The 12,156-nt window shown below is 37.0% G+C and overlaps 1 protein-coding gene across 1 annotated transcript in view; it reads left to right on the top strand.

Annotated features, from left to right (window-relative positions):
• PDE10A (phosphodiesterase 10A) overlaps nt 1-12,156 on the top strand; it is a 583,074-nt gene that overhangs the window by 493,367 nt on the left and 77,551 nt on the right. Inside the window, exons 7-10 of the mRNA XM_067701571.1 lie at nt 6,022-6,162; nt 8,188-8,343; nt 9,690-9,740; nt 10,551-10,609. Of these exons, the coding sequence (XP_067557672.1) occupies nt 6,022-6,162; nt 8,188-8,343; nt 9,690-9,740; nt 10,551-10,609 (407 nt within the window). The remainder of the gene's footprint in view (nt 1-6,021; nt 6,163-8,187; nt 8,344-9,689; nt 9,741-10,550; nt 10,610-12,156) is intronic.

The following is a 12,156-nucleotide window of genomic DNA, read 5'->3' on the forward strand; positions in this document are numbered from 1 at the left end:
ATGATAGAAAACAACCTAAGTGGTATTAAAGCATTAAAAATAAAGCATAAAATATGATTATCACAATCATTTTGAAGATAATTTAAAAGATAGTAAAACAATAGAGTGAAAATGACAAATTATGAGAGGATACTTATATTAATAAATGTGAAAATCTAGATAAAATGGACAGTTTTTGAGGAAAATATAAATTGCTCCATTTAATGCAAATGATGATAGAAAAGTAATAGACCAGTAAATGGAAGAAATTGAAAGCAGTGTTGAAATAATGTGTTTTAAAAAGCTGGTAGGACATTTATTTAACACTGTTTCTTGAGCCCCAGCCTTGGTCAGGCAGTCGCTAGCCGTGGGGCACATTGATGAACCAGAATCGTTTCCTGTACTTCTGTACTCACACTCCACTGGAACAGCCCTTCAGGAGAGAGAATTCCTGTGCTGTCTACACTGTCTCAGAGCTTGGGAAGAGAAGGCAAGTTTCCCAGTTAGCAGCTTAGTTTTCCAAAGAATTTTGATTCTGGAGTTGTATTGTGTGAGTTCCAATTCACCACTTTGGGACTTTGACAAGAGTCTTAAACTTTCTAAGTCTGAATTTAACCTCCATTGGTTAAATGTTACATCATGCATGTTATTTAACAGACCATTTCAGACACCTGCCATATACCAAAAACTGTGCCAAATTGCTGAGCATACAAAGATAAATAAAAAATCATTCCTGTCCTCAAAGAATGTACAACCAGTAGGAGAAATCCCCAGTTAATCACAGCACGGGACCTTACGTGCGAACAGAGAGGAACCAAGGTGTTGATGGGGCTGGCAGGGGAGCTGGGGTTGGTGACACTGAAAATACCTTGGACGATGAGCCCTCTGGTGGAGCAGGGCTTAGGAGGCCTCTTCCTTAATAGACAAGAAGGGACAGTAAAGGAAGAAGCAATTTGTGAGAAATCTGGAGCTGGGAAAGGAAGCCTTTTGTGTTCTGACCAGTACCAGTGTCTGACACATAACATATACAAGGTGCTCTTGAAATGTTTGTTGGGCAAAACTGATTTTTCCATGATTAAGATTTTGCTTAATTCACTTTTTAATGTTTCTACAGGTTTTCTCTTTCACACCTAGTCACATACTCCACTTACTATGTAACATTTTTTATAATGTCATTACTATAGTTTTTCTTGTGTTACCTGTAATTAGTGGTTTGTGAAAGCTGGAAACCTAGTGATCTCTAATTATACGTCAAACTTTATAATTCATAAAGTAAGTTCATAGATAGCGTTTGTGTATTAGCTTAGAAACCAGTTTACAGCCAGTAGTTTAGAGTAACTGTGTGACTTTGTTCAATGCACAATGACTTTAGTAGGCTTATTTCTAAGAATTATGCTAACGAAGTTAGGCATGTGGTTCAAGGTCCAGTGTACGTGGGGTTCCTGGCTCACGCCCTCTGCCCGGATCTACATTCATCTACTCTCCAGTGCCATCTAGTGTCTATAAGAAAAATAACTTAATGGTAAGCCTAAATAATGTTTTTTCTTCTTAAAAAGTGGTTCCAAAATTTAACTGGTTGTGAGTTGAAGCCTTAACATGCAAGTGAAGTTTCACGAATCAAGTGATCTTTGAATCGTTCATGGAAAGAAAGATGAGAGCAACTGTTTACCAAGTGAAGTAGACTTCTCTCTTTAGTTGATGTCAGTGAATCAGAGTTTCCCAATTCAAAAAATCCTGGTTTTTAAGAAATAATGTGTGATAATCTATTCCATGGCTCTTTTCCCACCAAATCTATTTCTCAAAATTAGATTTTTTAACTAATTTGAATGCTTTTTAATCCTTCGTTGAGCCAACTTATTCATTATGACTACCGTTACCAATCTTCTCTAGTTTAAATTATTTAACTTTAGAAATACTTATAAAAATGTACTGTTATCACAAAAATATTGGGTAGTTCATGAGTTTCTTTGAAATATTGAAAGAGCTAATTCATCCCCTACTACTGCACGGCCTCGCCTCTGGATTGATTTCTAGCTCTTAGGCCAGTGTCCTTGCTTGTGTTGGGAGGGGAAAGGCCTAACAACAGTCAAGCCACCTGCAGAGCTGTCAGGTGGGAATGAAGGTGCAGAGCATCAGTGGGCAGGTGCACGCCCTGAATGCAGTGATGCTCTTCTCTGGAAAGGGTAGAGGTGGTTGAGGTTTGAAACTTTGAACCTTTTCCTTGTTTTTAGTTTTCGTGTAGTTTTCATCTCTAGCCTCTAAAAAATGTTTGTGTTAATAAAAGTTTTCATAGATTCATACAACATTAAAGCAGAAATTAATTTTAGAGACTCATTTCAATGCTGGATGTTATAGATTGTAAATGTATGCATAATAGTCTTAATACGTTTAAAATGTTATATAGTGATGTTTGATGAAAGTTTTCATTCATCCACCTATGAAAATAAATAGTGAGTATAATCTTTTTCATCTTATTAATCTGAACATCCCAGTCAAATTCTTATGTCAAAATTCATAATGATTGGCATGGAGGAGTGGAAGGTACAGACCACTGGGTGTAAGATAGGCTTCCGAGGATGTATTCTACAATACGGGAAATATAGCCAATATTTTGTAATAACTTTAAATGGAACGTAACCTTTAAGCATTGTATTAAAATTTTTTTTAAATACGTCTTTAAAAATTCATCATGATTGATTTTGAAAAATAAAGCCCTTACTTCATTTTTAAGTTTCTTTAGAACTTACTTACACCCATCAGTTGTTAATGCATTAATGCAGGCCCTTCACCAATGAAAAATGGAAAATATGTCTTATAAATTACGATTATTTTGAAACATGAAGAACCCAAGCAAGACTCGCCTTGCCAGATCACAACATGTACTGTAAACTTACGGTAATTAAAATAGTGTGCCAGGCAAATAAACCAAGTGGTACAGAATTGAGAGTTCAGAAGCAGACCCAAGTGTACTTGGGGATTTAGTATATGATGAAAGTGTCAGTTCAGCCAGTGCGAAAAAGAAGACTGTTCGATACACAACTATCTGTTCGATTATTTCTGTGGAGTAAATAAAGGTATATTTAATAAACTTTTCTCCATTCCTGAATGCATGTAAAATTTAGCCTCTAATTTGGTGGTTCGTTATCGACATTGTCTGTTTGCAGTAATAGCCGCCCGTCAGCCTGTTCCACTACAAAGATCATACAGAATATGCTATTGCAGAGCACACAGTTCAAACCAGTGATTGACCTTTAATCAGAAATGGAGGTCACGGACGGAGCTGTTGCACAGGTGAATCGTAGGGAGTTAAAAAAAAATGCCACCCAAAAAGAGTAGGAAACTACTAAGTGCACAGAGGAGAGAAATTGAAGCTGTAAAAACATCAAAAAACAGGTGTCTGTCTAGGTTGGTCCTCATTTTCCCTTCCTGTCTGAGCTTTTGGCCTTCATATGACAACTTATTCAAAATTTTGTTAGCACTTGCCCTCAGCTCTCATTTGTAAACATTTCTGTTTGGTAAGTATGAACAAAAATCATAACCTAATTAGTAAAACAAGTATAAAGTTCCCGCTGTAAAAAATTATTTATTTTTTTGATAATTATTTTCCACAAGGAGTTTTCTACATCAATCAAGTAATTGAAAGATTTCTAAATCATTTATTTTCAGCAAATCTAGTACGTAAAATAGCTTTCCATATACCCAAGGTGCAGTATTTGCTTGTCTGTTTCTTGTGCATCATATAGAAAGCCTACACAGAGGCAATAAATGTTTTATATTAAATAAATGACCTAATAACCTAGGAATGTGTGTGTGTAAGCTATTTTGTCATATTGAATTATGAAGCTAAATGAAGATATTATTATGAAGATATTATGAAGATACTATTAAATCCAGCCTTAAAGGGCATATAGCAAAGTCATCCAAAAGAGATATCTGTTGTATATCTTCAAACAACAAACAAATAAAGTCAACAACTATTTTAAAAAAATCCAAAGCTTCTGTCGGGAGCTTGCTTTAGAGTTTACTTTCTATTGCTGTCATGGGAAGTTCTTTAAGACTTAACTGAACGATTCAGGTCAATTTAAGTTCATTTCCTGCAGTTCTGACTCTGGTTGAGTAAAGAAACATTACTCAGCATCCTTCTTACGATTAACTTTGTCATAGTTTGGAAAAATCATTGTCAATTCTGACTTTTATTCAGGCTAAATATACCATGTCCTTTAACATTTTTTCTTGCAGTCATCTCTCTTCCTGTTCTTGGATCATTTCGCTACTCTCTCTCAAACTTAAGAAGGGGTGACACACTGAATTGTATTGCCACATAGATACTAAATCTAATGAAAGTCTTACTTCGTTTATGTCATATGTATATTGGTGCATTATAGTAACTATAAAAACAGTGACTTATTTCTAGCCTCTTTAAAAATAAAGTGCATTTGTCATTTATCATCTTACGTGTAGCTGAATTGTAAAAATCTTTTTAAAGTGTGTAACTTGTATTTAAACATTTTAAGCTTAATCCTTTTTAAAAGATGCATTCAAAAAGCATTTTTCACAGGCATAATAGTAAATTGCTGCTTAAACACAATCCTAACTAATGTAGATATATTAATGAATAAAAATATTTTGAACTTAACTTGTAATCTTTAGGTAATGACGACTTACTTAAAGCAGATGGGGTGAGAGCCAAAGCTCTTTTCTTCCTCTCTGCTCCCAGTGACTGAAGTAGCTCAAGTTTATAGGGTTCACTCTCTTGTGACTGTAAGATTTTACTTGAAGAAAGGGCTCTTCGACATTACGAAGCTTGAAAACCACGTTGTCTAAAAAGTAATAACCACATCCAACTCATTGTCCTCAGCTGGACCTAGCTTAGTGCTAGCAAAGCATTAATGGGAGCATCTTTAGTTTCAGAGGATTGCCTAACACTCAATGCTTCAAAAGGGCATCATCCTTAAGTCACAGCACTCCAATTAAAAATAAAATAAAAGTATAGTGTTGGGGGCTTCCCTGGTGGCGCAGTGGTTGAGAGTCCACCTGCTGATGCAGGGGACACGGGTTCGTGCCCCGGTCCGGGAAGATCCTACATGCTGCGAATCGGCTGGGCCCGTGAGCCATGGCCGCTGAGCCTGCGCGTCCAGAGCCTGTGCTCCGCAACGGGGGAGGGCACAACAGTGAGAGGCCCGCGTACGGCAAAAAAAAAAGTATAGTGTTGGGAGAATTTAGCAGAACTTTAATATTTTTCAAATTGAGTAGATAATCATAATACAGTTATGTCAAAATATTGCTCCCCATGCCCAGATGACTTGTTTGGATGAGCAATTCTTATTTAGTAGAAATTTATTTTAAAATATAATTTGGTTTAGTCAAAATAACAGATCATATTTTTAAAAACATTTCTTTTAAAATAGTTTCAAATGTTACCCTCCCACCTAGTCTTTTGAGACGGAAAGATACACCCAGCTTTGTCCTTTCTTTTTTTTTTTGGTGTGTGTGTGCAGAGAAGAGCACAAATTTTACCAAGAGTATTCTGAATCTGTAATTTTATGGGCAGGTCAGTTTTAGGAATGGAGTGGTTGAGTATTAAAAATAGAAATAATGTTCTGAAAAAGATTTTTAATGAAAATGAAAAAATATAACCAAATCACGTTGACCTGTAGTTACAGAGCCATGTGGCAAGTCTGTAGGGCGGTGGGGTGCAGTGTGTCTGTTTCTTGTGTGATAGTTTCTTGAGCCCAAGGACAGCTTACATTTTGTTTTCATTTTATTATTTTCTGTGGATAAAAATCGGAGGCTATTTTAAGAGATTTTCTGCACCTAGACATTTGTGTGGAGTCCTGTATCTAGCCTGTGTGTTGTGTGCGAAGGACATATGAAAGAGAATTTCACCTCAGATGCTCAGTTTGGTCACGCAAAGCACCTTTCCTCATCTTATGTCTCTACTTTTCCTTGGCTCACAGATTTCTCGCGATTGTTAAGTAATCTTTTCGTCCTGTGCCAAAGACTTTCCTAAGTCTATAAAACATATTCCTTTTTTCTTCCTAGAGCCTTTGTGTGTTTACCCCACCTGGAATCAAGGAAGGAAAACCCAGGCTCATCCCTGCTGGGCCCATCGCCCAGGGCACCACCACCTCTGCCTATGTGGCCAAGTCCAGAAAAACGTTGCTAGTAGAAGACATCCTTGGGGTAAGTGGCTTTTTACCCTTTGTGACATTCGTAACCTGAAGTATTTAATTAAGAAAGATAACATATACTCTTGATGTTATAATTTAAGCCATTTTATAACAGCTTTAAAGCAAGATACAGATCAATAAATGCATTTGTATGTAAACTAATTCTTTGTACTCCAAGAATTATATCTTACGTACCCCTAAGATGTTGATTTGAGTAGTTGTTCTTTCAACATTTGCCAGTATAGTTAAGCATAAAAATGTATACTCATGGTCATATAGACTAGATGATTACTGTTTTATGTTTCATATCCTAGCAGGATATATGTGAATAAGTCAGCTATTGCTGTGTGACGAACTACCCCAGATTTTATTGGGGTCATACAGCCACCACTCACTGTCTCTGGATTGGGCCATTCTGCTGATCTGGGCTATCTTTGACTGGGCTTGCTTATGTGTCTGAGATCAACTGGCCATCACTTAGGAGCTGGCCAGTCTTAGGTGGCCTTCGATCTCTGTGTGTGTCTCACCACCCCATCCAGTAAGGCTAGCGTCATGTTCTTATGATGGTGTTCTTATGATGGTTCTTATGGTGGCAGGTGTCAGAGAGAAGAAGTGGACACACGCAAGTGACTTTTCAAGCCTCTGCTTACATCAAATTCACTGCCCTCAAGTTAGCCAAGCAAATCTCATGGGAGGCCCAGACTGAGTGTAGGAGGGTCTGACCGAGGCCATGGGTACAGAGAACAGGACAAAACAGAGCCCTCAGAGCAGTCTGCCACAGTGCACATGCACACTGTGATGAAATGTCACTGCATGAGCTCAGACTTTGAAACTGACAAGCATACAAACAAGTATATAGGTGTCATGAATTTGCTCTGAAAAAGTACTAAATTGGAGTCACAAAATCTAGATATTAATTTTGTTTTTGCCACTATCTATCTGTATAGCCTTGAACAAATCAGGTTACTAGTTACTTTATCAAAAATAAGAAAAGAAAAAGTGCTAAAAATAAATGTTTCACAGTATAATGTATATAGACAATAATACTGTATTATAATCATCAAACTTGCTAAGAGACTAGATCTTAATTATTCTCACCACAAAAAAGAAGAGATAATTATGTGGCTTGATAGAGGTATTAACAATGCTACAGTGGCAACCATATTACAATATATAAACGTATCAACACGTTGTATACCTTAAACTTCCACAGTGTTGTGTGCCAAATATACTTCATTTCTAAGAAGTAAACGTAAAAAGTAGATACTGTATAAGTTGTCATTTGAAAATGTTCTATTGTATGTATATGCAAGCTTTCAAAATATCTGTAAATTACAAAGTATAGATTTATACCAGTCTATTCATGAAAAGCTTCCTGTAGACCACAGAAATTGAATACATAGAATTGACGTTTTGATATTAATTCATTTGAGTTTCTTGTGTTCCTTTGAGTGATTTTGCTAAGCTAGAAAGTTAAGTCAAAGAGCCGATTCATCTCTTATGATAGGTAATTGGTAATTATTGGATGATTTGAATATCTAATATGGGCCTTTGAGGTTCAGTTACAATGACTTTCATTAACATATGCTTTTGTGTTATTCTAACCTTAAAAATAGAAGGGAAGAAATTTTATACATGTAATTTCCTTCCTATGGCCTTTACATTTGGAGTAATTTTCACTTGTGACCTTATACCTGTAAATCCCTTAGTTCTAGTACACACCAGGTGAGGAATAAATGAATGTTAACCGTCATAATTACTTTTATTATTGCATGAAGTTATGTATATTCATTCACTAGTTAAATTCTACTGTACAATGATAAAGAAACATTAAATCCATATTTGGGTATAAGTTCCTCGTTGCTAAAGATCAGCATTTTCTTAAGCAGTATTTATAGTGGCCGTGATCATTTGGTTTTCCTTTGAAAAGGACTGCTCATTACTGATGACGAGTATAGGGAATTTTCTGATAGAATCATAACTTGATGATTCCGTTACTTTCACTGAGTTTATATCTTTTACCCTTCTGTTTTTCTAGGATGAACGATTTCCAAGAGGTACCGGACTGGAATCAGGGACGCGTATCCAGTCTGTTCTTTGTTTGCCAATTGTCACGGCGATCGGGGATTTGATCGGCATCCTTGAGCTGTACCGGCACTGGGGCAAGGAAGCCTTCTGTCTGAGTCATCAGGAGGTGAGGCCTGGACACTTCCCGTGAGGACTTTTAGTTGCACCTAGTTCGCTGAAGGTGCTTATTAATATTGTTCTGTTAATAAATGATGAATATTTAATGAGGGAATATTTAAAACCGTAATTTGCTTAATAATATTTTGATACTACTACTAACGATTTTTTAAAACATTTTTTTTGTCTTGCAGTTGTTTAGAGAGGAAACTCACTCAATATAGCGATATAGAAATTTATAGTAAGTTATTTTAGTAAGGATCCAATTTAACAACAAAAATAAAATACCATATTGTGAATCAAATGAAGTAGTAGGATGGCTTTGGAGAGTTTTCACATTCTAGTTGACCCCTTAAAAATGTCCTCTTCCTAGAGTATGTCCTGAATAGAAGTAACAGCCTCAAACCCATTTGGGAAACAATAACTTCCGTTCACTGTTCCCTGAACCGGAACGGCTCAGTCCTACTAAAACCAAACAGTACATGATCTATCTGTCAGACGAAGTGTTCACCCAGGTCCCTCCGTGGCCACTTACCAAGATGACCTGTCTTCTGCTGCTCCAGCCCCTTCCCTGCCTGCAGCCATGCTGGGCCCTCTCCTGCACACAGCCTGTGCCTCTGTTCTCCCTCCCCTTGCACTGCGCTTGTCCTGTACCCAGCCCCAGCTGCCTCCTTCAGGAATGTGCTCTAAGGTCACCCTCTCTGATCAGGCTTCACTGAACACCGCACACAGATGTGAGCGGCTCCTGTCCCTCTGTCGTGCCTCTTTTCCGCTATAGCCGCATCACCAGCCAGTATAACGTGCGCTTCACTTTATTTTCTTTCTCGCCCTTCTCTCTTCCTGCGCAGCAGCTGTGAGCTGTTCTGTTGTTCATGCTGTCTCTCCAGCATCTAGAACAGCGCCTGGTACCTAGTAGGCACCCAATAAATATTTGTTAGATGGACGAAAAATCAAAGAAGTGGAATAGCTAGACGTTTGAGCGCTTGTCAGTGAAGTCTGGGAAACACTTCCTCATTCTAAAGTGGTCATTAGAGGCCTTTACAGTAGTATTTTGGTTGAACTGAAAAATAATTATTTTATCTTAAAATCATTGGATGACAGCTCTCTTAATCAATTTATCTTCCTTTTTAACCCAAAGTAGGAGGGACAAGAGAGCATTAAACTCAATAATAAAGAAGTGGGAAATATAAAAGAGAAACTTTATATATATTTGACTATTCACATTTGGCAAAATATTCAAAAATGCAGCGATCTTACAAAATTGTTCATATATGTTTATGCTAGAGTCCTTCGCTGGGATGTCTGCATGTGACTGATAAAAACTTGCTTCATACTCTTTTTTTTTTTTTTTTTTAGGTTGCAACAGCAAATCTTGCCTGGGCTTCAGTAGCCATACATCAGGTTCAGGTGTGTCTTTGGGATGTTTTCACAGGGGCTTCCTAGGAGAAAAGGGTGTTTGGAGTGCAGCATTGGGGAACGGAATGGAGGTTAACAAGTAACCCAGTGCTTTGTTTTTGGATATTAGATATTTTGTTGTTTCTAAAATGTTTGATCTATTCGCTTATATTTACTTACTCCCTGCCTTAAATATTTTCCAATTAATTATTTTTATATATTTACATATAATGTTAAATTATTTATGTTCCCTATCATGGTTTTTGTTTTCCACTGAAAGCCCAGGAATGACCTCCTCCTGGCAGTAACACTGATATTTTTATGACTCCATTTCCTAAATTAAAACATCCCCTAAACTAAGTGTTATATGAAAACATTAATCTTAAACATTAATTGTTATTTAAGATACCTGATTCTCTTGAAAATGTGATCTAATTTAAAAGATCACAAACTGCATGGAGTTTTCCCGAGAACTAGAACTAGAACTAGGAACATGGCAGCAATAGAATTCTATTTTGTATCTTCCACTTTTTCTCGTTTTGTTCCTTTAAGTCCATTTCAGCAAACTCAGGTTGATGAGGAACTGTCTGATAGGGAGAAAATGTATATATATTTCAGGATAATGGTATGAGAAGCAAGGGCTTCCTGGACCTGACAGTATTGAATGTAGGTAGGATATGCACCCAAGTACAATTTTAAAAGCATTGAAGTAGTGATTGTGTTATGCCTTTTTAAATAAATAAGGTAAATAGTATTCTGGAATTTTTATTCTTAAATAAGCAGAACTCCCTTAAAATTAATAGCCATTATTTTGTATGGCAGGTATGCAGAGGTCTTGCCAAACAGACTGAATTGAATGACTTTCTACTCGACGTATCAAAGTAAGTGTTCATTTCTAGGGATGTGGTAGCTCTTATTGATCAACAGTTTAGATTAAGTGCAGGCTCTGACAGTGATAGATTACTATCTAGTGCAGTCAGTAACAGAAGACCAATCTTTAATAGGCGAGTGATAAGGTAAGTATGGTCGTTCGTATTTTGGATCACAGAGTTACATCCTCATCCACGTTCACTTTACAAGTGAAGGATCGCAGATGTATATGTGATGATTTTAATTTACAAGCTGGTATATATTTTCTAAACAGATTCACTAGAAGGTGTTAGAGACTATCTAGAGAGATGCACTAAGTATTGATATTTCTATTTTCATAGGAGAAAACTGACAGCAGTAGAAGGAGAGGAAATGTCCTAGTTTATTATTTTCCAAATAGTCCTCTCTGGCCTTTTCAACAAATGTCAGTACATTAAAACAGACTCTTAATATGATCATTTTAATTATCTCATGTATAGTAGCTCAGATATCATTCTCCAGAAAATGCTCCATTTCCCTGAAGTTTGACCTAGAAAAACTCCCTTGAGCTGGCAGTGGAAGCAATTAGAGATATTTATTAAATTTCAGGTTCGTAGTGGGTTTGCTTGCTACAGGGAAGATCTCGTATCTATCTGACCCATCTGCTTAATTGTTGAAATCTAAAACGCCCCAGGACATGGTAACTTCAGGTCCCATCCTCTGACAAGTTAACTCAAGGTGTGACGTACCTGTGCCTCCAAGGCCTCCAACACAACTCTGTGTTCTCACTCACATGTCACCCTGGCACACTTCATAACCAACTCATCACCCAGTCTAGTAATCCTCATCACTAATGATTCTGAAGTTGCTGCTTTGTGCTTTGGAATATAAAATTAGAGAGGTATGGGACTGAGGGAGTGCTCTATTGATCCCCTAGGCCAACTATCTTCTTTGAGATGGAATTAAACAGTATCTCTGGGACACATGATATTACGACTTCAGAAACACCTAGGAAGGGAAGCTGTGCACGTTCTCGTACTAATGTATTTGAATACTTTGCAGGTCTCCCAAAGTCCAATTAAAACCCTCATGTGACACCTTAAATCTGTTCCCCAGTGGGAAACCCATTTGCTTCCCCCTGTTGCTTGCAGGATATTCCTCAGTGGATGGTGTAACGAAGCGTATTGGTAGCTTCAAGCCAGATGATTTCTCTTCTAAAAAAAAGACATTGTTTATTGCTATAACTTATCTTAATCCTGAATACATTACTAAATTCTCACAAAACTAAACTGAAAGCAGTACCTTGCCAGTCGGGTCTATATTAAGAGTATTTCTTTATAGATTCCCTGTAACACGTGCCTGTTGATTCCTCTGTTTCTCTGGTCTACATTTTAATGTATGTACCATATGCCTCCCAAATATTTACTTGCAGTTCAAAATGATGAATATATATTTTACTCGTGTAAAGTGGTCAGGTCCTTGCCATTATTTGTATTCTGAGATCTCGTCTCAAATGAATTGCCTTGCTTTCTTAGTACAGTTAAACTACATTTTAACTTTTGAGTTTTTCCAGTGATAA

This window comes from Pseudorca crassidens, chromosome 13, assembly GCF_039906515.1.
Source record: "Pseudorca crassidens isolate mPseCra1 chromosome 13, mPseCra1.hap1, whole genome shotgun sequence".
Taxonomy (NCBI): Eukaryota; Metazoa; Chordata; class Mammalia; order Artiodactyla; family Delphinidae; genus Pseudorca; species Pseudorca crassidens.